At 58.5% G+C, this 27,367-nt stretch overlaps 1 protein-coding gene across 1 annotated transcript; it reads right to left on the bottom strand.

Annotated features, from left to right (window-relative positions):
* Positions 1 to 192: 192 nt before the first annotated feature.
* ZMYND12 (zinc finger MYND-type containing 12) lies at positions 193 to 19,781 on the bottom strand. The gene is made up of 8 exons (XM_068915811.1): positions 19,740 to 19,781; positions 11,876 to 11,924; positions 6,765 to 6,936; positions 5,629 to 5,798; positions 4,089 to 4,211; positions 3,072 to 3,192; positions 1,947 to 2,092; positions 193 to 614 (listed from the first exon to the last, which is right to left on the bottom strand). The coding sequence occupies exons 2-8, from the start codon at positions 11,897 to 11,899 to the stop codon at positions 495 to 497; spliced, it is 876 nt and encodes a 291-aa protein (XP_068771912.1). The 5' UTR covers positions 11,900 to 11,924; positions 19,740 to 19,781; the 3' UTR covers positions 193 to 494.
* Positions 19,782 to 27,367: the final 7,586 nt, after the last annotated feature.

Here is a 27,367-nt window from a genome sequence, read left to right as displayed (position 1 = left end):
CCTTCTCCTCCTTTGCTCGTAGTCCCCGATGTCGTCCTCGTGGTCCCTCCCGGACATGACTTCTCCCACCAGTGGGACAAATCTCAGAGCCCATCAGCGCCCAGAGCTATGAGACGCCTCTAAAACACGAGCAAACACCTGACTTGGCCTTAGCTTCCGGACAGGCGATGTGAAGACGCAGGAGGCTGTTGTGCTGCTTCATGCTAGCAGGTAGGTAATTATTTATTCACCTTGTGTCAGTTGTGTTTGTTTCCTGCCCTCACACTGAGTCCTTGCACGACAAGTTACAGCTCCTGACCAGCACAGGAAAAATCAACTAAAAGGACCACAAAGTTTAACTTTTCATTAACAGCTTGAGACAGAAAAGGGACATGTGTAGAAAGATGCCAGTAGCAGAAAGGTCCTACAGTTTGTAAGGCATTTGCGTTCTGTTTTCAGTAATCTAGTTAAGCGTTCGGCTAGATTACCTGTTTAGGTCCGGTAGAAATAGCTCCTCACGTTTTGTAGAAAGGCTTGGAGTTAATCAACTTTAACAAATGATCAATGGCTTCTAGAGACTCTTGCTGGGGCAGTTGGTTCACCAGGTCAAAGGCTTTCACCCCCACTTCCTGAGCCTGAAAAGAAACAGCAAAGGCAAAACAACTGTCATGAATTTGACTTTTCTCAATGGGTACTTCAAATATCTGCAGAGCCGCACTGGGTCGGATCGAGGCTCTAGCAACTCAAGCGCTTGTTTCAGAGGGTGACCTGGGCAAGCTGCGTTAGAGGGGAGAGTAAAGCTGCCAACAGATATCACATTTAGGATCCAGTTGTGCAGACAGAAGAGATTACCAGCCCCAGCTCCCCCCCCCCCCCAACTGGAGATCATTACTTTCTGTCTGACAAAGCAGTTCACGTGAGCATTCCCACATCTATTTCAGGAAAAAACAGCTGCATTGACTCTGTTTATGAAACTAAATCCCTCATTTCCCTTGGTAACTTTTCCAGCGACTAGACACTCAGTTAGAAAGCTTTGTCTTTTTTCTAATTTGAATTTGGCTACTTGTATCTTCCAAACATTGATTCTTGCTATGACTTTCTCTTCTACCATCAAGAGACCATCAGGAATCCATATTTTCACCCTCTGAAAGACAGGCAGAAGAACCTGGAGATTTTTGAATGCCTAACCCAAGCAAAGGGGCCTGACTTCCAGATGGTCACAGCTCAGCAATTTCTCAAAATCAGTTTTTAACGCAGAGAATTGGGCACTCCAAACTTAGTCACACCTGAAAGTTTTAGCAACGCTCAAATAAGGTGGTACAAACCCAAAACTGAACTAGAGAGTCCGGTAGACTGAATCTACATTAAGGCCATGGTGATGACAGATAGCCTGGCTCATGGTGAGACGCACGCAGGGCCTATGTCTCACTCGCTGCCTAACAGGATCCACCGGGGATGGGGAGCACAGATCAAAACCGATCCCGTAGGCTTTATCAGCCCTGACTGAGTGCAGATCGTGAACCGGCTTCGGGCAGAGCTACCGAGGCAGCTCTGTCCTGGGCTATCTGGTGCTCCAAGGGAGTTATCACCTTGGGAGAGGTGCCAGGTGAACACAGGCAGCTAGCTTGCGTTCCTCACTTTGTGCGGTGGGTGCCAGCAGCAAGAGTTAGGGAACGCTCCTGGACCCAGCCGACCCTGTGCAAAGCTACGCGGAGATCTGGACTCCAAGCGCTTTGCCCAAGGACAGCCAGGTGGGTTTTGCAAGTGGATGTTCAAGCTGATTGCAAAGTCCTATTCACCACAGGCCTGCAGGGCTCACAAAGCCTGTGATTCTGTTTGGCAGAAAGCAGAAAACAGCCCACAAGTTCGCCAAGGCAAAGGTTACTTGAGCAAACATTACTGTATGATTATAACGTGGTATGACCTTTCACTGAGGACAAAAGCAGTCATCACCAGGTGAAACCTACCTTTGATAAATCCATGCTCAGGTAATAAAGCATTGCAAGAGAATGCAAAACTTTGGCAGTCTCATCAGGCTGTTGCTTTGGTGCCTGTTCTCTGAAATCTAATATTGCATTCAGTGCTTGAATTGTTTCTGCTTGCTCGGCTTCAGCTGCATCAAGAAAGAAATAATTTTGTTGGTTGTACGTATACAAGATAATATATTCAAAGCTGTCCAATTATCTCTTCTAGACATCAAAGCCTTTCTACTACAAGCATCAACGTGGTATCCCAGCTCCATGCAAATTCCATACCCATTAGCAGATATCTTTTCATCCAGTCAGTAATTGTGTTGATTAGCCTTTAGTAAGGATGTGGAGTCATAACAGCTGCATGAAAAGAGCAATGTTCATATTGCTGTCATAACCAAAGATGGTATCGTGTAGCCCTGTCTACTGCAGCAACTACTGATAGAAAGCCGTGTAAAGAGATCCACAGAAACATTTTTCTTCTGACAGTGCTTTTATTGCCATAGATGTTAGAAGACAAGGAACATAGTCTAGTCTGACTTTGGTGGAGTGTAGTGCAGTACCATGAGCTCCAGCATATTTGCTAATGCTTCATGCAGCTTCCTTTACATGTCGTAAGCGAGAGAGATTCCCTAGCTCCACTTCTGAGAGTATTTTCCAGATTAATACATCCAACTATCAGCACACACTATGCCATCGTGTCCTACTGCTTCAGAATAAAGAGCTGTAAAGCTGCCCAAGTGAGATGAAATGTCACTTTTGCATAATTAAATAGAGACAAAGAAACTGAAGGTAAATGAGAATCTTGAAGTGGAATTGAATTCTGAAAGACAAACTCTTGTATCATTAAAGTCATTGCCTGGAGCGCTGCGAAAAGCAACAGGTAAACAAAAAAGGGGAAATACTGCAAGGCCGTGTTTCCATTTGAACACCCTTGTTTCTAAAGTGGCCTCGTTTGTTTGATCGAGAATAATCCACTGAGCATCAATATCAGATACCTATGACCCCTGATTAAATTTGGTCTATGGAAATGTCAGGGACAAAACCACCCAGTAAATATGAGCAGTGGGATGGAGGGACTCTTTAAAGTCCCACCTCCCAACCCTTCCTGCAGCTACTTACTCAGATGGTCTTTGCTGACTTCCCTGTCCTCATCGAATGGAGACGCTTCTGCTTGCAACTTGAGAATTTGCTCCTGTGTTTGAACTGACGTCATGAGAAAGGCATGCCAGATGGCAGTCACCTACCAGGAAGGCAATGGAAATTATTTCGCTTGTATTAGCACTGGCTATTTAGCAACTAGCTGTCCTGTAAGCAACGTGTCCTGCAATACAAGTCCATACCATGATAACCTGAGCACTCACTGGTCAGCGGGCCGGCTGCTGCCAAGCAGGACGCTTCAAGCAGAGATCTGACTGCTCTTGCCTCGGTGGGAGCTTTAGCTGCAAGCTCACTTTGCCACCTGACTACTAATTATCATCACACTTGAGCAAATTTAACTAAACCCGTAACTAAAAGCAAATTTGGCTGAAGTTTGGAACAGAGGCAGACTGCACAACCACAAAAGTCTTATTTCTGTAGGAAATCAGCCTAACCAGAAAAAGGCTCCTTTTTCAGGTAACTTGCACAATGCAAGTTTAAGTAACTAGGGAGATTAGACAGTTGTTAACTTCCCTTGCACGATCATCCCATCCTGAGAAACTCTTCTCCGTGTGACTTTTCACTGATACTCGGTTTAAATTTCGCATGACTCCGTCGCATCCCATTAGGGCTCAGCCACTCTTCCCTGGCTATGGAAACACCAGGGCCACCTCTTCTACCCGGGGGGACTATCTTTAACCTCTGCCCAGGGTATGTGGTAGCAAAGCTATGTTTTTTAAATGAGGTTTGGCTACCCAAGTTGAAGACTGCAACTTCAATGACAAGTTTTTACCAAGTGCTTTATCTATCCTAGCTGTAACTCAAAGGAATGTTTATCTATGAAAAAAGTGTTTGAGATGAATGCTAGAAGGCAACATCAACCTCACTCACAGTCACGCTCACAGTCATCCTAAAGGCAGTCAGGAATGAGGAAACGCTGGAAAGAGCACAGAAATAAAACTAAGAAATGCATATCAGATGAGCTTTGGTTTTACCAACCTCAGCATAGAGTGAGTTTGCTATGTCCATTTTGTTCTGGCGAAAGAAAATATTCGCCAAGTGGAAATATCCTCCAGCTGTCTGAATAGCGTTTGGTCCAAATTCACAACTAGCAAGGTAAATCTGAAATCAGTGTTTAAAAAAAAAAAAAAATTTGCACAACTTTAGTGTTCATATCAAAATAAACCTGGCAAATTTTTCATTATGGGTTAACGTTACAGAGCATTCCCTCTGCTGCGCAGCTGTGGCATTAGTCATATCCGATTACAACTGAAAAATGTGGTACTAAAAAAAGGGCATTTCCTGGTTTATATGGAGGAATTCACCCTCCCACCCCAGTCTCCCGCTAGCGCTATTCCCTGGCGCAGAGGCACCCTTAGGGTGGTGTGTTACCCTGGCGAATCACGGGCAGGTTTCCCACCTGTCTTTCTCATGCTGCGCGGCTCATACGTCTCCCTTCTTTAAACGCGCGACTTGCCGCAGCTCTTGGGCTCTCTGGTCGCGCACCGGGAGCCTTTGCCTGCCCCCGAAGCCCCAGGCGCGGCGTGGGGAGGGGAGCGGGAGCGCGGAGTTGCATTCCGGCTATTCTGAGCCGGCGCGTGACTCTCAGCAGATCTCGGACACGTAGCCAGAGTTCAAGCAGGTCTTAGTGTGACTCTGGTATCTGCCAGAGCAGTCTAAAGGCAAAAATCTCCTCCCTGAGCCCCTTTCAGGCCCCGCATCCAGGCTACCTAAAAAGAGTGGCGCTGCAGGGAATGTCTCCTGATGGGCTGAAAGACTAAATCAAGTCAAGGGTGTAGATATTGGAACAGAAAGGATCTAATTCTCCTCTATCATAGGTCATCATTTACATCCCCACAAAGCTGTTGCAAAAGGCTACCATCAAATCCAACAGCAGCGGGCAATTGTCACTCCGCGCTGGGTAAATTTAGTCTATATGTGATAGAGACAAATGGTAAATCGGGCAGTTCATCTCTCTCTGGGGGAATTAAATGACAGGCAAAGCATCTCAGGGACACAATTGGCAATAAACAGATTTCAAATTTGACAAGCTGCTCTCGCAGCCAAAAAGACTGAATGGGAGAAACTGTTATTGAATCAGCCATTTAAATAGTTAAATAAACAATTCATTCATTGAATAACAGTTGAACTGCTGCCTAACAAAAAAAGTATCAAGGAAAATGACAGCTAAAATAAAGTAACTTATCTACTGACTAAAAGGCAACTATACCAAGTTGTAGTAGGAGTGTCTATTCATCTCACGACCATAGCAAAGCTGATCGATAACTGTATAAGCAGATGTAGCAAAGAGAAGGTGTGCACAACTCCAGGGAATAAGGATAACTGCTAAAACACAACTTTGAATAAGCACAGATGCGCAAGTGCCTTAGATCTAGACAGTTCTGGTTTTCTTAACGTGCTTACCCTCCTGATGCCTAAAATCAATACTACAAGCATGTCTGCTGGGGTTTTTACAGCAATCTGGAACAACTAAAGAAGGAAGGGACCCCAAAGTGCTTCTGTATTTTCAGTGGCTTACGTCATTTGCTAGGTGATATACAGACTGTTCGAAGTTTCCTTTAGCGGCACAGAGGAGACCCAGATCCCGATGCAATTTATACTGAATGGCAAGGCTGCAGTCTGGAGTTTTGAGGACAATCCACTGAGCTTGGGAGAGATACGTAGTCGCCTGCATAAGGCAGTCAGCACCTGAAATGACACGTAGACATAAGCAGGATACAAGCTGAGAGCATTTTATGTTTAGAAAGGCAGAGAATACTACCCGTTTTCCCTTTGCAGTAGCTTGACAGAGAAATCTAGTTCGTGGATGTCCCACTTCTCTGCTGAATGCTCCTTAGTCAAACAAGTGCTCAAAACCTAATTTTACAGACAGGCTGAGTGTCTAGAGCTACAGGAGAAGCCAAAAATTAGGTATCATTCAGTATCGCTGAAAGTACGTTCGAAACAGTTCCAGCTAGCTACAGTGACTAATGATTTGTGTATTATCACACTTGAATTACTGAGGGGATTTTTTTCCCCTTCTCTCTCCACCCAATTTAAGACAACCCTTGAAACTACTCAATTTTGCTAGAAGAGCATCATGGTTGCTGCTGTAATAGCAATGATTTGCAGTGATTTCTCAGTCCTTTATATCTGCAACTGAAGAAAGTGGTTTCTAACTTTTTTTTTTTTAATATCAAGTCATTGGAAAAAGGAGCACAATCTTAAGGCAGAGCTCACTTTTGTGAACGCACCGAGGCGTTCCTCTGATGCAGCAGCCTCAGAAACGCTTGCCGGTCCTCTGAGATCATGAGCCCAAGCAACCACCCTTGGGAATTTAATGCTTCTGAGAGTCATAGGAAGCCACAGAGGCAAAGAACAGATTTTCAGATCGCTTCTCTTGTGGGACACAGAAGAGATGGGGAAAAGATTTACTTTGCGTTCCCTGATCCCTCATCACTGGTGAGCAAGCCTTTTCTCAGAGGCACTCAGGAAAAAGGTGGGCAACTTCTCAAATTTCTCTGGAATGCCCTTGAGGAAGGGCAGGGTAGATGCATGGCACAACGTTGAAGTGCAGAGCTTGTCCTCTCCTGATAAATGGTAAAAGGAAACCAGAAACCTGACCCCCAGGGAGGTCTTGCCCTTGCCAAAGTTACTGTTTAGACCAATGCTTACCAATGCAGGCCTCGGCCAAGACGAGATAAGCAGGTATCACATCCACAGAATATGAGCCATACACGCAAATGCTGAAATGCAGTGCTTGCAAACCTGCGGGTATCACTTTTCCAGGCTTTCCTTCAAGAATAAACTTCTGGGCTGTGCCATACGCAAGATCGATAATGTGTTTCTACAAGGAAAGATAATAACAGAATACAGTGAGCAAAGGATAAGGAGAAGTAATAAGCGAGGTCTCTTTTTACATTTAAGTTGTTTGCAAACTGTTAATGGTGACCATAATCTCTGTTGCGTCTGTAATTAATGGATGGAAATTAGAACTGTCATTATCAGAGCCTGGATTTCATTCCTACTTCTAGCAGGAACAGCCTTGGGCGCTCTCTTAGGTCATGTGGTGTCTTAAGAGATGAAGAACCCGTGAAGCCTAGGAAGAAAAGGCTAATAGGTCTGCAGCAATAAAAGCTGTGAAGCACAAAAAATGAACATCACAAGACCATAGAAAAGATTAGACAAAGGGGCTACAGCAGGGTTTTGCTGACAGTAATAACGATGACTCAGAGCAGGCAGCAGAGCGAAGCGTATGGCTTGCCAAGGTAGTGCCAGCACGGCACATCTCCATCCGCAGGAGACCTTGTAAGCAAGGAGACTGCTCTTCGCTGGGTGCTGCAGCACGATAGCAGGAGACCTGTGTGCATCCCAGGCATGGGCAGGTTCTTCCCTCCCTCTTGTGGCCAGTTCTGGCCTCTGAAGGCCACTGAGCTCCTGGTATTTTTGTCATGGAGCCTGGAAAGCTGGTCAAAATCAGGAAACTTTAACACACTGAACTATCCTCTTGTATCTCCAATGCCCAAGCTCAGTTTGGTGATCAAGCAGCTTCCGCAGGATTTCTGTTTGCTGTCAGAAACCATAATGTTTCCATACATAGAGTTGCTTCCTGTCTTTTGCTACTCCTAGGAATGCTCGCCACGTTTGGTCTTCTCACCCTTTGCAGCACTTGATCTCCTTATCAGCTCCATAAGTGTATATGCACTTGAATGCTTCTTCCTTGCCAGAGCTCTGCTGCGACTGTAGGGGCTGTGTCCCTACAGCACACTGAAGGATGCCAACGAAAAAGCCAGGACACTTGCTTTCACTGTAGTTGTTGCAAGTTCCCAACATATTCCATATTGGTTTTTCACACCAGCTCTGCAGAGGCAAGACTGCCTGCAAAGAAATTGGGTTGCTGGTGCGTCTAGAAGCGCTGTCGTGGTAAGTCAGCAAGGCGCTCTTCTCTTGCTAGGAGGCACGGGCAGGCCTGTGCAGTGAGCGCCTGCAGAAAATACCATTTCACCTTTTACCTTGCCTTTACCTCAGCCAAAGGCTCTGCTTTGGCTGATGTTTTCCAGCTGTGGCTGAGCAGAGAGCAGAAAAAGCAAACTGAGTGCTTTTGGAGGCCAGTTCAAGGCTTTGGCATTTTGGTGAGCTTCACGTGCTCAGAGAGGCAAAGAATTGTACTGTGGCAAAGGAACAGCACAGGGATAGGGAATGTTAAGAGGAGCCTGAGTGTTTCCTGAAGACCCTGGCTGGTCCAGATAAATAAGAACTGTGCAGAACACACCTCAAAAACAGTAGTTCCTGCTGCATCAGGGACAGCCAAGAGCAGGAAAACCCAGCCATCGCTCCCTCCCTAGCCCCTGAGCCGCCAGCGTACGCACAAGGGCATGCCCCAAAACCCAACTGTGTTGGGGGAGCATGTGGTGCCAAGGAGAAAGTCAGCGCGTGGTCAAGGCGAAAAGCAGTAAAAGCTATTATTTGCCAGGCTGCCTTTTGTGTCTTTGCTGCTCGTTTTCTGCTGCAGCTGATGCCAGCTTTGGTACATGGGTGTCAAACACTGCCGTCTGGGGAGGCGTTTGAGGTCAGCATAGTTCTCTTTTTATTCCTCATCAACAGGAGCATCACGGCCTCCCACGATGGGATCTATTTTAAGGCCTCTGGAGGGAGGACAAGCTAATGGTCAGGCTCTGGCCCAGCAGAAAGGGCAGGAGACAACAGAAGCCCCACGTCACTGAATATTTAAGCCCACACAGTAGTAAGCCTGGGAGGGGGGAATCATTAGCTTTGGCCCCACACTGTTTTTCATCTTGCTTATAGCTCCACCTCCCCCAGACCTGCACCCTGTTGGCTCTTTTCATGTGTGCTGCAATTACAGAGATTTGTCTGAAGATGCCCCCCACGCAGTTCTTGCCGTTTATGGTTTGAGGAGGCCGAGGACCCCAGCTCCGCTCCAGGTGGGATTGGGGCGTTGGGCGCACACGTGGGGTTCTGCGCCGTGTTCATTTACTCACTCGCGGGCGCCGCCAACGATGGCACGCCTTGAACAGAAGTACGGTTCAAGGAGGAAGCCAAGCTTCTAGTCAGTTTGTCTAAGGGCCCTTTGAGTTAAAGCGTGCAAACAGCAGGGCTAGCGTTGGTGCTGGAGGACTGCTGTAGCTGGTTGAGGTGTGGCTCTTTTCCCATACCCAGGGGCTGCGGTGAGCTGACATCACGCAGGCAGGTGAGGCTATTCTACAAACAGAAACCTGGAGTTTTGTCAGCTCGAAGGTACTGTCTGCAGGCACCCCCACGGCTATGTCGACAAAAGCAGATTTTTATCAACAAAGCTTTGGAGTACAGGCGAGGTATGAAACTCATAATCTCCTGGCTCTCAGCTTAATGCACCTTCCCTCAGGCCAAAGGGCATTTTGATGTGCACAAGCTTTCCTGTGTCCTGACTGAGGCTCAAGCTGTGTGTTTTTCAAATAAACACCGTGCAGGAGTTTGAAGTAGAACTGAAATGTTCAAGAAATATTAAACCTCTGTGCTGGCTTTGAAAAGAAGAGTTTTTTTTTTTTTTCCTCCAGTTGTCATGAGACTACATAGCTTTCCCTTGGGCTTCAAAGCAGGCTCACTTTTGCTGGCTTTATGAGTAGGCAAATAATGAAGCCAGCAAGATGGGGCATTTTAAATAATCTTGCCCTCTCCACACTGCTCTTCTGACACTTGTCAGTTAGGCTAGACCAAACCTTGTCTGTAGAAGTTTCTCTATACCTTGCTGTACAAACTCAATGCTGACCTCATTTGTGAGCTAGGAGCTGCAATCTTGCTGCAGAAGAAAGCATGTTACTGCTTTTTCATGCATTGACGTCTCTCTTAAGAGAGAAGGAAGACAAGATGTCACTCCATATGCTATTCTGAGACTTACTTTTATTTAAATTGTCTGGAAGAGATAAAACTCAAAGAATAAATGCAATCAGAGTTGTCAAAAATCCTATACAAATCTCTACTTTAAAAAAAAAAATCAGTCTGCTGCCCATGTCTTTTCCCATGAAGTTAATCCAACCCTTGGCTCAAGCTGCAGTTTTGCAGTTGCTACGTGCTAACCTAGATGTGCACTCCAATCAAAGGAGTGCTTCTCCTTTTGCCTCCTTCTTTACCAGCCCCATGTTCCTGCTGCTTCCCTTGTAACCTATTAAAAACAAATTATTAGCTTCCAGCTGGATTAGTTCCTTGATTTGGTCACCATGTGGTCTTTTGTAATGTGTACAGCATAATTCTAGTTCCTAGAAAATCAATAATGTAATAACAACAGATGCTTTCGGCATCAGTGTTCAACGTGTTGGTAAAGTTTCTTGGAAAAAAGGACACCTCAATACCTAAATATGCAAAAAGAAAGCTACCACCACCCTGGTAGGACTAGTTTACTTTTGCTTCCTTGCAGATTTGAAAAGGTCAGCTTGAATCAAGTTGAAAAGATCAACTTAAACTTGAACTGGGACAAATTAGGAGCTTTTGCATTTTTTTTCGACACTGGCCTTGTACGATGGAATTACTCCTGCCAGAACAACTGTGCAACTTAGAAGCTCATTTCTGTCCTGAATGAAGCCTGGTTTTCCTATATTCAGGATGCCTTTCCCAATATCCAAACACTGGGATTATAACTTATCCTACATGTTTAGATAATGGTCTCTGGCCTCTACATGATTACTGCCACTCTCTTGGCTTCTAGGGCATATGGTTATAACACAGCTTATTTGGACTTTGGTCAACAATCTTGCTTGTGATTTTCAATCAGATAGGATTTTTCAAAAATGAACTGGGTAGTCAGTGCACAGTTCCTACAAAACTTAAATTTGCTACCTAAATCCTATCACGGGCCTTTAATAAGCAGGATTTTGTCCATCCAGGTTCATCCCTGTTTAGGCCTTTTCTTTCTGGATGCTACCAAGAAAGGCTGCAGCAATGAGCCAGTCACCAAAGCACTCGCATCGAGCACGGAAACAGTCTTAAAAACGATACATTATTAAATAAGATGTAAACTCTAGAAGATGAATGATGTTGTTCTCAATGGCACTGTTTGATTGTTACAGTCTCACTTGTAGTTGTTCTGTTGTCCTATTAGCCTGTGATTAGGAGTTATGCAAAGACAGAAAAATAATTTATTTTTATGGGAAAGATCAAAGCAGATGTATTAGGGTGGGTTATTTCATTTCATCAGCGTTGTGGAAAGGCAGATTCTGCCACCCCACAAACAAACAAAAAGGGAGAGTTCAAACCTCGCAGGCTGGAAAGGAGCCGTACATCTGCACGTCCCATGAGGCCAAAAAAGCAGGGATAAAAGACCATACTTAGCAGAAGAGTGTTTAAAGTTGGCCAGGCCCCTCTTTGCCCCTTCCTTTGAGAAGGGGGAATCCTTCTCATCAGTGAAGGAGGGGATACTCTGTAAAAACCAAAAATCAGCTGGGTCAGAAACAAACTTTACTGAGTACCTTTGCAAGCCTGAGAAAGGTAGGGATCAGGGAGCGCTGCTACCAAGCCAAAGATGAGGACGCTCGGGACTTTGAGGCAGGACTGCTAAAAGGCAAGAGGCTTGCAGAGCTGGAGGGAGGATGCTCCCACTCCTTCCCAGACAATGCCTGCTAAATATTGTTATTTTTTATTATTAATTTTTACTTTCTCTATCTTTAAAAGAAAACACCGATTAACCTGCTAGATGCCTTCCCAATAGTGTGTACATCAAAACAGAGGAATAGAGGATGTAATTAAATTTCACTGGTAGCACTTTGAAGTGGTATTCTTTCTTTTCTTGCACATACCTGCTGGTTCAGCAGCTGTTCCATGCCGCGTTTTCTTTCTTTTTCAGAACTGAAAAAAGGTAAGGACGTATGGATTGGAATCAGTAGCTGGCATATTCTCTTGTGGATACTAACCCAGTCAGCTTTCTGATGTTCTACATCGCTAATAAAATAAATGAAGAACAATATTTTTGTTTACTTAGAAACGATGCAATATTAAAACGTAATTGCCTGTTGTTGTTTCTTCTGGACATTCACCGAAATGTTTACCCACAACAGCCCCAGCCGATCATTTCGATTACTTAGTTCAACTACGGAGCGCTTAACAGAGGCTCGATATTCCCAACCGGGAAGACGGTGCTCCCTGCCGAAGTCACAAGAGGGAGCGCGATTCTCTGAGAGCGTCAGGGCCCTCCTCAGAAATCACTTACAAGACTCCTGACGGCAGTTTGGGGCTTGCTTTTGACATTGCAGTACACAGCGGTTAAAAATAAAAATTAAAAAAAAAAACAAACGAAACCAAAAAGACCCCAAGCCAAACTTGTGAAGCTAATGAAAGACGCTGTTAAGGTGTGACAGCATCGAGGGCGACGCGTAAGCAGCATGTATTCGTGTGGCCGGCCAGAAATTTCATTGCGCTGCCACTTTATCCCACGGCCTTCTCCCTGTCCCCCCATCGCTGAGACACAAGTGACGTCACAATCACCATCACCAGGCAGGTGACAACAACGGACTCTCAGGCCCTCCAGAACAAGTCCACCCCGAAAGCCACTCCGAGCCTCCTCGGCCTCCGCGAAAGCCACTTGAAGGCCTCACAGCCTCCACAAAAAGTCACTCCGAGGTGCCTAGACCTTCCCTAAAGGCACTCGGTGACTCCTAGGCCCGCTAAAAAATCACTACGAGGACCCTCACCCTCACCGAAAGACACTCGGAGGCCCCTGGCCCTCCACAAAAGCCACTCGGAGGCCCTTCGCCCTCCCCGAAAGCCACTCCGAGGCCCATTGTCCTCCACAAAAGCGACTCGGTGGGCCCCCGACCTGAACAAAAGACTCTCAAAGGCCCCTAGCCCTCCAAAAAAGACACTCAAAGGCCCCTCGCCCTCCCCAAAAGCCACTCCGAGGCCCCTTACCCTCCCCGAAAGACACTCGGAGGCTCCTCGCCCTCACCGAAAGCCACTCCGAGGCGCCTCACCCTCCCCAAAAGCCACTCGGAGGCCCGACGCCAGGCCGGAAAGACATTCCAAGGACCCTCGCCCTTTCCAAAAGACACTCGGAGGCCCCTCACCCTCCCCGAAAGCCACTCCAACGCCCCTCACCCGCCCCAAAAGCCACTCGGAGGCCCGTCGCCCTGCCCGAAAGACACTCGGAGGCATTTCGCCCTGCCCAAAAGCCACTTCGAGGCCCCTCGCCCACCCCGAAAGCCACTCGGAGGCCCCTCGCCCACCCCGAAAGACACTCGGAGGCCCCTCGCCCTCCCCGAAAGACACTCGGAGGCCCCTCGCCCACCCCGAAAGCCACTCGGAGGCCCCTCGCCCTCCCCAAAAGACACTCTGACGCCCCTCGCCGTCCACAAAAGCCACTCCGACGCACCTTGCCTTCCCCAAAAGATGCTTCGAGGCCCCTCGCCCTAACCGAAAGAAACTCCGAGGCCCCTTAGCCCTCCCCGAAAGCCACTCGGAGGCCCCTCGCCCACCCCGAAAGACACTCGGAGGCCCATCGCCCTCCTCAAAAGCCACTCGGAGGCCCCTCGCCCTCCCCGAAAGACACTCGCAGGCCCCTCGCCCTCCCCAAAAGACACTCCGAGGACCCTCGCCCTCCCCGAAAGACACTCGGAGGCCCCTCGCCCTGCCCGAAAGACACTTGGAGGCCCCTCGCCCTCCCCGAAAGCCACTCGGAGGCCCCTCGCCCACCCCGAAAGACACTCGGAGGCCCCTCGCCCTCCCCGAAACACACTCGGAGGCCCCTCGCCCACCCTGAAAGACACTCGGAGGCCCCTCGCCCACCCCGAAAGCCACTCGGAGGCCCCTCGCCCTCCCCGAAAGACACTCTGACGCACCTCGCCGTCCCAAAAAGCCACTCCGACGCACCTTGTCTTCCCCAAAAGATGCTCCGAGGCCCCTCGCCCTCCCCGAAAGACACTCGGAGGCCCCTTAGCCCTCCCCGAAAGACACTCGGAGGCCCCTCACCCTCCCCGAAAGCCACTCGGAGGCCCCTCGCTCTCCCCGAAAGCCACTCGGAGGCCCCTCGCCCTCCCCGAAACACACTCGGAGGCCCCTCGCCCTCCCCGAAAGACACTCGGAGGCCCCTCGCCCACCCCGAAAGACACTCGGAGGCCACTCTCCCACACCGAAAGACACTCGGAGGTCCCTCGCCCTCCCCGAAAGACACTCGGAGGCCCCTCGCCCTCCCCGAAAGCCACTCCGAGGCCCCTCGCCCTCCCCGAAAACCACTCGGAAGCACCTCGCCCTGCCGGAAAGCCACTCGGAGGCCCCTCGCCCTCCCCGAAAGACACTCGGAGGCCCCTCGCCCTCCCCGAAAGACACTCGGAGGCCCCTCGCCCTCCCCAAAAGCCACTCGGAGGACACTGGCCTGGCCTGAAAGCCACTCGGAGGCCCCTCGCCCTCCCCGAAAGACACTCGGAGGCCCCTCGCCCTGCCCGAAAGCCACTCGGAGGCCCCTCGCCCTCCCCGAAAGACACTCGGAGGCCCCTCGCCCACCCCGAAAGACACTCGGAGGCCCCTCGCCCTCCCCGAAAGACACTCGGAGGCCCCTCGCCCACCCCGAAAGACACTCGGAGGACCCTCGCCCACCCCGAAAGCCACTCCGAGGCCCCTCGCCCTCCCCGAAAACCACTCGGAAGCACCTCGCCCTCCCCAAAAGCCACTCGGAGGCCCCTCGTCCTCCCTGAAAGCCACTCGGTGGCCCCTCGCCCTCCCCGAAAGACACTCGGAGGCCCCTCGCCCTCCCCGAAAGCCACTCGGAGGCCCCTCGCCCTCTCCGAAAGACACTCGGAGGCCCCTCGCCCACCCCGAAAGACACTCGGAGGCCCCTCGCCCTCCCCGAAAGACACTCGGAGGCCCCTCGCCCTCCCCGAAAGACACTCGGAGGCCCCTCGCCCTCCTCGAAAGACACTCGGAGGCCCCTCGCCCACCCCGAAAGACACTCGGAGGCCCCTCGCCCACCCCGAAAGACACTCGGAGGCCCCTCGCCCTCCCCGAAAGACACTCGGAGGCCCCTCGCCCACCCCGAAAGACACTCGCAGGCCCCTCGCCCTCCCCGAAAGACACTCGGAGGCCCCTCGCCCTCCCCGAAAGACACTCGGAGGCCCCTCGCCCTCACCGAAAGCCACTCGGAGGCCCCTCGCCCACCCCGAAAGACACTCCGAGGCCCCTCGCCCACCCCGAAAGCCACTCGGAGGCCCCTCGCCCTCCCCGAAAGCCACTCGGAGGCCCCTCGCCCACCCCGAAAGACACTCGGAGGCCCCTCGCCCTCCCCGAAAGACACTCGGAGGCCCCTCGCCCACCCCGAAAGCCACTCGGAGGCCCCTCGCCCACACCGAAAGACACTCGGAGGCCCCTCGCCCTCCCCGAAAGACACTCCGAGGCCCCTCGCCCACCCCGAAAGCCACTCGGAGGCCCCTCGCCCACCCCAAAAACCACTCGGAAGAACCTGGCCCTCCCCGAAAGCCACTCGGAGGCCCCTCGCCCTCCCCGAAAGACACTCGGAGGCCCCTCGCCCACCCCGAAAGACACTCGGAGGCCCCTCGCCCTCCCCGAAAGCCACTCGGAGGCCCCTCGCCCACACCGAAAGACACTCGGAGGCCCCTCGCCCACCCCGAAAGACACTCGGAGGCCCCTCGCCCTCCCCGAAAGCCACTCGGAGGCCCCTCGCCCTCCCCGAAAGACACTCCGAGGCCCCTCGCCCTCCCCGAAAGACACTCCGAGGCCCCTCGCCCACACCCAAATCCACTCGGAGGCCCCTCGCCCACCCCGAAAACCACTCGGAAGAACCTGGCCCTCCCCGAAAGCCACTCGGAGGCCCCTCGCCCTCCCCGAAAGACACTCGGAGGCCCCTCGCCCTCCCCGAAAGACACTCGGAGGCCCCTCGCCCACCCCGAAAGACACTCGGAGGCCCCTCGCCCTCCCCGAAAGACACTCGGAGGTCCCTCGCCCTCCCCGAAAGACACTCGGAGGCCCCTCGCCCTCCCCGAAAGACACTCGCAGGCCCCTCGCCCTCCCCGAAAGCCACTCGGAGGCACCTCGTCCTCCCCGAAAGACACTCGGAGGCCCCTCGCCAGGCCGGAAAGCCACTCGGAGGCCCCTCGCCCACCCCCAAAGCCACTCGGAGACCCCTCGCCCACCCCAAAAGACACTCCGAGGCCCCTCGCCCACCCCCAAATCCACTCGGAGGCCCCTCGCCCTCCCCGAAAGCCACTCGGAAGCACCTCGCCCACCCCGAAAACCACTCGGAGGCCCCTCGCCCTCCCCGAAAGACACTCGGAGGCCCCTCGCCCACCCCGAAAGCCACTCGGAGGCCCCTCGCCCTCCCCGAAAGACACTCAGAGGCCCCTCGCCCACCCCGAAAGACACTCCGAGGCCCCTCGCCCACCCCCAAATCCACTCGGAGGCCCCTCGCCCTCCCCGAAAGCCACTCGGAAGCACCTCGCCCACCCCGAAAACCACTCGGAGGCCCCTCGCCCTCCCCGAAAGACACTCGGAGGCCCCTCGCCCTCCCCGAAAGCCACTCGGAGGCCCCTCGCCCTCCCCGAAAGACACTCAGAGGCCCCTCGCCCACCCCGAAAGACACTCGGAGGCCCCTCGCCCTTCCCGAAAGCCACTCGGAGGCCCCTCGCCCACCCCGAAAGCCACTCGGAGGCCCCTCGCCCTCCCCGAAAGACACTCGGAGGCCCCTCGCCCACCCCGAAAGCCACTCGGAGGCCCCTCGCCCACCCCGAAAGCCACTCGGAGGCCCCTCGCCCTCCCCGAAAGCCACTCGGAGGCCCCTCGCCCACCCCGAAAGCAACTCGGAGGACCCTCGCCCTCCCCGAAAGACACTCCGACGCCCCTCGCCCTCCCCGAAAACCACTCGGAAGCACCTCGCCCTCCCCAAAAGCCACTCGGAAGCCCCTCGCCCTGCCCGAAAGCCACTCGGAGGCCCCTCGCCCTCCCCAAAAGCCACTCAGAGGACCCTGGCGTGGCCTGAAAGCCACTCGGAGGCCCCTCGCCCTGCCCGAAAGCCACTCGGAGGCCCCTCGCCCTGCCCGAAAGCCACTCGGAGGCCCCTCGCCCACCCCGAAAGACACTCGGAGGCCCCTCGCCCACCCCGAAAGCCACTCAGAGGCCCCTCGCCCTCCCCGAAAGACACTCGCAGGCCCCTCGCCCTCCCCGAAAGCCACTCGGAGGCCCCTCGCCCTCCCCGAAAGACACTCCGATGCCCATTGTCCTCCACAAAAGCCACTCGGTGGCCCCCCGACCTGAACGAAAGATTCTCAAAGGCCCCTCGCCCTCTCCGAAAGCCACTCGGAGGCCCCTCGCCCTCCCCGAAAGACACTCGGAGGCCCCTCGCCCACCCCGAAAGACACTCGGAGGCCCCTCGCCCTGCCCGAAAGACACTCGGAGGCCCCTCGCCCACCCCGAAAGCCACTCGGAGGCCCCTCGCCCTCCCCGAAAACCACTCGGAAGCACCTCGCCCTCCCCAAAAGCCACTCGGAGGCCCCTCGCCCTGCCCGAAAGCCACTCGGAGGCCCGTCGCCCTCCCCGAAAGACACTCGGAGGCCCCTCGCCCTCCCCGAAAGACACTCAGAGGACCCTGGCCTGGCCTGAAAGCCACTCGGAGGCCCCTCGCCCACCCCGAAAGCCACTCCGAGGCCCGTCGCCCACCCCGAAAGACACTCGGAGGCCCCTCGCCCTCCTCAAAAGCCACTCGGAGGCCCCTCGCCCTCCCCGAAAGACACTCGGAGGCCCCTCGCCCTCCCCGAAAGCCACTCGGAGGCCCCTCGCCCTGCCCGAAAGACACTCGGAGGCCCCTCGCCCTCCCCGAAACACACTCGGAGGCCACTCGCCCTCCCCGAAAGACACTCGGAGGCCCCACGCCCTCCCCGAAAGCCACTCGGAGGCCCCTCGCCCTCCCCGAAAGCCACTCGGAGGCCCCTCGCCCTCCCCGAAAGCCACTCGGAGGCCCCTCGCCCTCCCCGAAAGCCACTCGGAGGCCCCTCGCCCTCCCCGAAAGCCACTCGGAGGCCCCTCGCCCACACCGAAAGCCACTCGGAGGCCCCTCACCCTCCCCGAAAGACACTCGGAGGCCCCTCGCCCTCCCCGAAAGACACTCGGAGACCCCTCGCCCTCCCCGAAAACCACTCGGAAGCACCTCGCCCTGCCAGAAAGCCACTCGGAGGCCCCTCGCCCTCCCCAAAAGACACTCGGAGGCCCCTCGCCCTCCCCGAAAGACACTCGGAGACCCCTCGCCCTCCCCAAAAGCCACTCAGAGGACCCTGGCCTGGCCTGAAAGCCACTCGGAGGCCCCTCGCCCTCCCCGAAAGCCACTCGGAGGCCCCTCGCCCACCCCGAAAGCCACTTGGAGGCCTCTCGCCCTCCCCGAAAGACACTCGGAGGCCCCTCGCCCACCCCGAAAGACACTCGGAGGCCCCTCGCCCTCCCCGAAAGCCACTCAGAGGTCCCTCGCCCTCTCCGAAAGACACTCGGAGGCCCCTCGCCCTCCCCGAAAGACACTCGGAGGCCCCTCGCCCTGCCCGAAAGCCACTCGGAGGCCCCTCGCCCTCCCTGAAAGACACTCGGAGGCCCCGAGCCCTCCCCGAAAGACACTCGGAGGCCCCTCGCCCTCCCCGAAAGCCACTCGGAGGCCCCTCGCCCACCCCGAAAGACACTCGGAGACCCCTCGCCCACCCCGAAAGCCACTCAGAGGCCCCTCGCCCACCCTGAAAGCCACTCGGAGGCCCCTCGCCCTCCCCGAAAGCCACTCGGAGGCCCCTCGCCCACCCCGAAAGACACTCGGAGGCCCCTCGCCCTCACCGAAAGACACTCGGAGGCCCCTCGCCCACCCCGAAAGACACTCGGAGGCCCCTCGCCCTCCCCGAAAGCCACTCGGAGGCCCCTCGCCCTCCCCGAAAGCCACTCGGAGGCCCCTCGCCCTCCCCGAAAGCCACTCGGAGGCCCCTCGCCCTCCCCGAAAGACACTCGGAGGCCCCTCGCCCTCCCCGAAAGCCACTCGGAGGCCCCTCGCCCACCCCGAAAGCCACTCGGAGGCCCCTCGCCCACCCCGAAAGACACTCGGAGGCCCCTCGCCCTCCCCGAAAGACACTCGGAGGCCCCTCGCCCACCCCGAAAGCCACTCGGAGGCCCCTCGCCCTCCCCAAAAGACACTCTGACGCCCCTCGCCGTCCACAAAAGCCACTCCGACGCACCTTGCCTTCCCCAAAAGATGCTTCGAGGCCCCTCGCCCTAACCGAAAGAAACTCCGAGGCCCCTTAGCCCTCCCCGAAAGCCACTCGGAGGCCCCTCGCCCACCCCGAAAGACACTCGGAGGCCCATCGCCCTCCTCAAAAGCCACTCGGAGGCCCCTCGCCCTCCCCGAAAGACACTCGCAGGCCCCTCGCCCTCCCCAAAAGACACTCCGAGGACCCTCGCCCTCCCCGAAAGACACTCGGAGGCCCCTCGCCCTGCCCGAAAGACACTTGGAGGCCCCTCGCCCTCCCCGAAAGCCACTCGGAGGCCCCTCGCCCACCCCGAAAGACACTCGGAGGCCCCTCGCCCTCCCCGAAACACACTCGGAGGCCCCTCGCCCACCCTGAAAGACACTCGGAGGCCCCTCGCCCACCCCGAAAGCCACTCCGAGGCCCCTCGCCCTCCCCGAAAGACACTCTGACGCACCTCGCCGTCCCAAAAAGCCACTCCGACGCACCTTGCCTTCCCCAAAAGATGCTCCGAGGCCCCTCGCCCTCCCCGAAAGACACTCGGAGGCCCCTTAGCCCTCCCCGAAAGACACTCGGAGGCCCCTCACCCTCCCCGAAAGCCACTCGGAGGCCCCTCGCTCTCCCCGAAAGCCACTCGGAGGCCCCTCGCCCTCCCCGAAACACACTCGGAGGCCCCTCGCCCTCCCCGAAAGACACTCGGAGGCCCCTCGCCCACCCCGAAAGACACTCGGAGGCCACTCTCCCACACCGAAAGACACTCGGAGGTCCCTCGCCCTCCCCGAAAGACACTCGGAGGCCCCTCGCCCTCCCCGAAAGCCACTCCGAGGCCCCTCGCCCTCCCCGAAAACCACTCGGAAGCACCTCGCCCTGCCGGAAAGCCACTCGGAGGCCCCTCGCCCTGCCCGAAAGACACTCGGAGGCCCCTCGCCCTCCCCGAAAGACACTCGGAGGCCCCTCGCCCTCCCCAAAAGCCACTCGGAGGACACTGGCCTGGCCTGAAAGCCACTCGGAGGCCCCTCGCCCTCCCCGAAAGACACTCGGAGGCCCCTCGCCCTGCCCGAAAGCCACTCGGAGGCCCCTCGCCCTCCCCGAAAGACACTCGGAGGCCCCTCGCCCACCCCGAAAGACACTCGGAGGCCCCTCGCCCTCCCCGAAAGACACTCGGAGGCCCCTCGCCCACCCCGAAAGACACTCGGAGGCCCCTCGCCCACCCCGAAAGCCACTCCGAGGCCCCTCGCCCTCCCCGAAAACCACTCGGAAGCACCTCGCCCTCCCCAAAAGCCACTCGGAGGCCCCTCGTCCTCCCTGAAAGCCACTCGGTGGCCCCTCGCCCTCCCCGAAAGACACTCGGAGGCCCCTCGCCCTCCCCGAAAGCCACTCGGAGGCCCCTCGCCCACCCCGAAAGACACTCGGAGGCCCCTCGCCCACACCGAAAGACACTCGGAGGCCCCTCGCCCTCCCCGAAAGACACTCGGAGGCCCCTCGCCCTCCCCGAAAGACACTCGGAGGCCCCTCGCCCTCCCCGAAAGACACTCGGAGGCCCCTCGCCCTCCTCGAAAGACACTCGGAGGCCCCTCGCCCACCCCGAAAGACACTCGGAGGCCCCTCGCCCACCCCGAAAGACACTCGGAGGCCCCTCGCCCTCCCCGAAAGACACTCGGAGGCCCCTCGCCCACCCCGAAAGACACTCGCAGGCCCCTCGCCCTCCCCGAAAGACACTCGGAGGCCCCTCGCCCTCACCGAAAGCCACTCGGAGGCCCCTCGCCCACCCCGAAAGACACTCCGAGGCCCCTCGCCCACCCCGAAAGCCACTCGGAGGCCCCTCGCCCTCCCCGAAAGCCACTCGGAGGCCCCTCGCCCACCCCGAAAGACACTCGGAGGCCCCTCGCCCTCCCCGAAAGACACTCGGAGGCCCCTCGCCCACCCCGAAAGCCACTCGGAGGCCCCTCGCCCACACCGAAAGACACTCGGAGGCCCCTCGCCCTCCCCGAAAGACACTCCGAGGCCCCTCGCCCACCCCGAAAGCCACTCGGAGGCCCCTCGCCCACCCCAAAAACCACTCGGAAGAACCTGGCCCTCCCCGAAAGCCACTCGGAGGCCCCTCGCCCTCCCCGAAAGACACTCGGAGGCCCCTCGCCCACCCCGAAAGACACTCGGAGGCCCCTCGCCCTCCCCGAAAGCCACTCGGAGGCCCCTCGCCCACACCGAAAGACACTCGGAGGCCCCTCGCCCACCCCGAAAGACACTCGGAGGCCCCTCGCCCTCCCCGAAAGCCACTCGGAGGCCCCTCGCCCTCCCCGAAAGACACTCCGAGGCCCCTCGCCCTCCCCGAAAGACACTCCGAGGCCCCTCGCCCACACCCAAATCCACTCGGAGGCCCCTCGCCCACCCCGAAAACCACTCGGAAGAACCTGGCCCTCCCCGAAAGCCACTCGGAGGCCCCTCGCCCTCCCCGAAAGACACTCGGAGGCCCCTCGCCCTCCCCGAAAGACACTCGGAGGCCCCTCGCCCACCCCGAAAGACACTCGGAGGCCCCTCGCCCTCCCCGAAAGACACTCGGAGGTCCCTCGCCCTCCCCGAAAGACACTCGGAGGCCCCTCGCCCTCCCCGAAAGACACTCGCAGGCCCCTCGCCCTCCCCAAAAGACACTCGGAGGCACCTCGTCCTCCCCGAAAGACACTCGGAGGCCCCTCGCCAGGCCGGAAAGCCACTCGGAGGCCCCTCGCCCACCCCCAAAGCCACTCGGAGACCCCTCGCCCACCCCGAAAGACACTCCGAGGCCCCTCGCCCACCCCCAAATCCACTCGGAGGCCCCTCGCCCTCCCCGAAAGCCACTCGGAAGCACCTCGCCCACCCCGAAAACCACTCGGAGGCCCCTCGCCCTCCCCGAAAGACACTCGGAGGCCCCTCGCCCACCCCGAAAGCCACTCGGAGGCCCCTCGCCCTCCCCGAAAGACACTCAGAGGCCCCTCGCCCACCCCGAAAGACACTCCGAGGCCCCTCGCCCACCCCCAAATCCACTCGGAGGCCCCTCGCCCTCCCCGAAAGCCACTCGGAAGCACCTCGCCCACCCCGAAAACCACTCGGAGGCCCCTCGCCCTCCCCGAAAGACACTCGGAGGCCCCTCGCCCTCCCCGAAAGCCACTCGGAGGCCCCTCGCCCTCCCCGAAAGACACTCAGAGGCCCCTCGCCCACCCCGAAAGACACTCGGAGGCCCCTCGCCCTTCCCGAAAGCCACTCGGAGGCCCCTCGCCCACCCCGAAAGCCACTCGGAGGCCCCTCGCCCTCCCCGAAAGACACTCGGAGGCCCCTCGCCCACCCCGAAAGCCACTCGGAGGCCCCTCGCCCACCCCGAAAGCCACTCGGAGGCCCCTCGCCCTCCCCGGAAGCCACTCGGAGGCCCCTCGCCCACCCCGAAAGCAACTCGGAGGACCCTCGCCCTCCCCGAAAGACACTCCGACGCCCCTCGCCCTCCCCGAAAACCACTCGGAAGCACCTCGCCCTCCCCAAAAGCCACTCGGAAGCCCCTCGCCCTGCCCGAAAGCCACTCGGAGGCCCCTCGCCCTCCCCAAAAGCCACTCAGAGGACCCTGGCGTGGCCTGAAAGCCACTCGGAGGCCCCTCGCCCTGCCCGAAAGCCACTCGGAGGCCCCTCGCCCTGCCCGAAAGCCACTCGGAGGCCCCTCGCCCACCCCGAAAGACACTCGGAGGCCCCTCGCCCACCCCGAAAGCCACTCAGAGGCCCCTCGCCCTCCCCGAAAGACACTCGCAGGCCCCTCGCCCTCCCCGAAAGCCACTCGGAGGCCCCTCGCCCTCCCCGAAAGACACTCCGATGCCCATTGTCCTCCACAAAAGCCACTCGGTGGCCCCCCGACCTGAACGAAAGATTCTCAAAGGCCCCTCGCCCTCTCCGAAAGCCACTCGGAGGCCCCTCGCCCTCCCCGAAAGCCACTCGGAGGCCCCTCGCCCACCCCGAAAGACACTCGGAGGCCCCTCGCCCTGCCCGAAAGACACTCGGAGGCCCCTCGCCCACCCCGAAAGCCACTCGGAGGCCCCTCGCCCTCCCCGAAAACCACTCGGAAGCACCTCGCCCTCCCCAAAAGCCACTCGGAGGCCCCTCGCCCTGCCCGAAAGCCACTCGGAGGCCCGTCGCCCTCCCCGAAAGACACTCGGAGGCCCCTCGCCCTCCCCGAAAGACACTCAGAGGACCCTGGCCTGGCCTGAAAGCCACTCGGAGGCCCCTCGCCCACCCCGAAAGCCACTCCGAGGCCCGTCGCCCACCCCGAAAGACACTCGGAGGCCCCTCGCCCTCCTCAAAAGCCACTCGGAGGCCCCTCGCCCTCCCCGAAAGACACTCGGAGGCCCCTCGCCCTCCCCGAAAGCCACTCGGAGGCCCCTCGCCCTGCCCGAAAGACACTCGGAGGCCCCTCGCCCTCCCCGAAACACACTCGGAGGCCACTCGCCCTCCCCGAAAGACACTCGGAGGCCCCACGCCCTCCCCGAAAGCCACTCGGAGGCCCCTCGCCCTCCCCGAAAGACACTCGGAGGCCCCTCGCCCTCCCCGAAAGCCACTCGGAGGCCCCTCGCCCTCCCCGAAAGCCACTCGGAGGCCCCTCGCCCTCCCCGAAAGCCACTCGGAGGCCCCTCGCCCACACCGAAAGCCACTCGGAGGCCCCTCACCCTCCCCGAAAGACACTCGGAGGCCCCTCGCCCTCCCCGAAAGACACTCGGAGACCCCTCGCCCTCCCCGAAAACCACTCGGAAGCACCTCGCCCTGCCAGAAAGCCACTCGGAGGCCCCTCGCCCTCCCCAAAAGACACTCGGAGGCCCCTCGCCCTCCCCGAAAGACACTCGGAGACCCCTCGCCCTCCCCAAAAGCCACTCAGAGGACCCTGGCCTGGCCTGAAAGCCACTCGGAGGCCCCTCGCCCTCCCCGAAAGCCACTCGGAGGCCCCTGGCCCACCCCGAAAGCCACTTGGAGGCCTCTCGCCCTCCCCGAAAGACACTCGGAGGCCCCTCGCCCACCCCGAAAGACACTCGGAGGCCCCTCGCCCTCCCCGAAAGCCACTCAGAGGTCCCTCGCCCTCTCCGAAAGACACTCGGAGGCCCCTCGCCCTCCCCGAAAGACACTCGGAGGCCCCTCGCCCTGCCCGAAAGCCACTCGGAGGCCCCTCGCCCTCCCTGAAAGACACTCGGAGGCCCCGAGCCCTCCCCGAAAGACACTCGGAGGCCCCTCGCCCTCCCCGAAAGCCACTCGGAGGCCCCTCGCCCACCCCGAAAGACACTCGGAGACCCCTCGCCCACCCCGAAAGCCACTCAGAGGCCCCTCGCCCACCCTGAAAGCCACTCGGAGGCCCCTCGCCCTCCCCGAAAGCCACTCGGAGGCCCCTCGCCCACCCCGAAAGACACTCGGAGGCCCCTCGCCCTCACCGAAAGACACTCGGAGGCCCCTCGCCCACCCCGAAAGACACTCGGAGGCCCCTCGCCCTCCCCGAAAGCCACTCGGAGGCCCCTCGCCCTCCCCGAAAGCCACTCGGAGGCCCCTCGCCCTCCCCGAAAGCCACTCGGAGGCCCCTCGCCCTCCCCGAAAGACACTCGGAGGCCCCTCGCCCTCCCCGAAAGCCACTCGGAGGCCCCTCGCCCACCCCGAAAGCCACTCGGAGGCCCCTCGCCAGGCCGGAAAGCCACTCGGAGGCCCCTCGCCCACCCCCAAAGCCACTCGGAGGCCCCTCGCCCACCCCGAAAGACACTCCGAGGCCCCTCGCCCACCCCCAAATCCACTCGGAGGCCCCTCGCCCTCCCCGAAAACCACTCGGAAGAACCTCGCCCTCCCCGAAAACCACTCGGAGGCCCCTCGCCCTCCCCGAAAGCCACTCGGAGGCCCCTCGCCCTCCCCGAAAGCCACTCGGAAGCACCTCGCCCTCCCCGAAAACCACTCGGAGGCCCCTCGCCCTGCCCGAAAGCCACTCGGAGGCCCCTCGCCCTCCCCGAAAGACACTCGGAGGCCCCTCGCCCTCCCCGAAAGACACTCGGAGGCCCCTCACCCTTCCCGAAAGCCACTCGGAGGCCCCTCGCCCTCCCCGAAAGACACTCCGAGGCCCCTCGCCCTCCCCGAAACACACTCCGAGGCCCCTCGCCCACCCCGAAAGACACTCGGAGGCCCCTCGCCCTCCCCGGAAGACACTCGGAGGACCCTCGCCCACCCCGAAAGACACTCGGAGGACCCTCGCCCTCCCCGAAAAACACTCGGAGGCCCCTCGCCCTCCCCGAAAACCACTCGGAAGCACCTCGCCCTGCCGGAAAGCCACTCGGAGGCCCCTCGCCCTGCCCGAAAGACACTCGGAGGCCCCTCGCCCTCCCCGAAAGCCACTCGGAGGCCCCTCGCCCACCCCGAAAGACACTCGGAGGACCCTCGCCCACCCCGAAAGACACTCGGAGGCCCCTCGCCCTCCCCGAAAGACACGTGGAGGCCCCTCGCCCTCCCCGAAAGCCACTCGGAGGCCCCTCGCCCTCTCCGAAACACACTCGGAGGCCCCTCGCCCTCACCGAAAGACACTCGGAGGCCCCTCGCCCACCCCGAAAGACACTCGGAGGCCCCTCGCCCTCCCCGAAAGCCACTCGGAGGCCCCTCGCCCACCCCGAAAGACACTCGGAGGCCCCTCGCCCACCCCGAAAGACACTCGGAGGCCCGTCGCCCACCCCGAAAGACACTCAGAGGCCCCTCGCCCACCCCGAAAGACACTCGGAGGCCCCTCGCCCTCCCCGAAAGACACTCCGAGGCCCCTCGCCCTCCCCGAAAGACACTCCGATGCCCATTGTCCTCCACAAAAGCCACTCGGTGGCCCCCCGACCTGAACGAAAGACTCTCAAAGGACCCTCGCCCTCCCCGAAAGCCACTCGGAGGCCCCTCGCCCTCCCCGAAAGACACTCGGAGGCCCCTCGCCCTCCCCGAAAGCCACTCGGAGGCCCCTCGCCCTGCCTGAAAGACACTCCGAGGCCCCTCGCCCACCCCGAAAGACACTCGGAGGCCCCTCGCCCTCCCCGAAAGCCACTCCGAGGCCCCTCGCCCTCCCCGAAAACCACTCGGAAGCACCTCGCCCTCCCCAAAAGCCACTCGGAGGCCCCTCGCCCTCCCCGAAAGACACTCGGAGGCCCGTCGCCCTCCCCGAAAGACACTCGGAGGCCCCTCGCCCTCCCCGAAAGACACTCAGAGGACCCTGGCCTGGCCTGAAAGCCACTCGGAGGCCCCTCGCCCTCCCCGAAAGACACTCGGAGGCCCCTCGCCCTCCCCGAAAGACACTCGGAGGCCCCTCGCCCTGCCCGAAAGCCACTCGGAGGCCCCTCGCCCACCCCGAAAGACACTCGGAGGTCCCTCGCCCTCCCCGAAAGCCACTCGGAGGCCCCTCGCCCTCCCCGAAAGACACTCGGAGGACCCTTGCCCTCCCCGAAACACACTCGGAGGCCCCTCGCCCTCCCCGAAAACCACTCGGAGGCCCCTCGCCCTCCCCGAAACACACTCGGAGGCCCCTCGCCCTCCCCGAAAGCCACTCGGAGGCCCCTCGCCCTCCCCGAAAGCCACTCGGAGGCCCCTCGCCCTCCCCGAAAGCCACTCCGAGGCCCCTCGCCCTCCCCGAAAGCCACTCCGATGCCCATTGCCCTCCACAAAAGCCACTCGGTGGCCCCCCGACCTGAACGAAAGACTCTCAAAGGCCCCTCGCCCTCCCCGAAAGACACTCGGAGGCCCCTCGCCCTCCCCGAAAGACACTCGGAGGCCCCTCGCCCACCCCGAAAGACACTCGGAGGCTCCTCGCCCACCCCGAAAGCCACTCGGAGGCCCCTCACCCTCCCCGAAAGACACTCGGTGGCCCCTCGCCAGGCCGAAAAGACACTCCAAGGACCCTCGCCCTTTCCAAAAGACACTCGGAGGCCCCTCACCCTCTCCTAAAGCCCGTCGGTGGCCCCTCGCCTTCCCCAAAAGCCACTCGGAGGCCCCTCGCCCTCCTCGAAAGCCACTCGGAGGCCCCTCACTCTCCACAAACGCCACTTTGAGGCCCCTCGCCCTGCCCGAAAGACACTCGGAGGCCCC

Source organism: Struthio camelus, chromosome 21 (assembly GCF_040807025.1).
Source record: "Struthio camelus isolate bStrCam1 chromosome 21, bStrCam1.hap1, whole genome shotgun sequence".
Lineage (NCBI taxonomy): Eukaryota > Metazoa > Chordata > Aves > Struthioniformes > Struthionidae > Struthio > Struthio camelus.
This window is presented reverse-complemented; position numbering and strand designations above follow the sequence as displayed.

Bases quoted from the DNA above. Each gene is read 5' to 3' on its own strand.
- ZMYND12 (XM_068915811.1), bottom strand. From the start codon at position 11,899: ATGGAACAGCTGCTGAACCAGCAG. The intron at 4,212-5,628 runs GTAAGCCACTGA...CACTGATTTCAG, and splicing joins TATATCACCTAGCAAATGAC to ATTTACCTTGCTAGTTGTGA. The intron at 2,093-3,071 runs GTAAGTAGCTGC...TTCTTGATGCAG, and splicing joins AGTCAGCAAAGACCATCTGA to CTGAAGCCGAGCAAGCAGAA.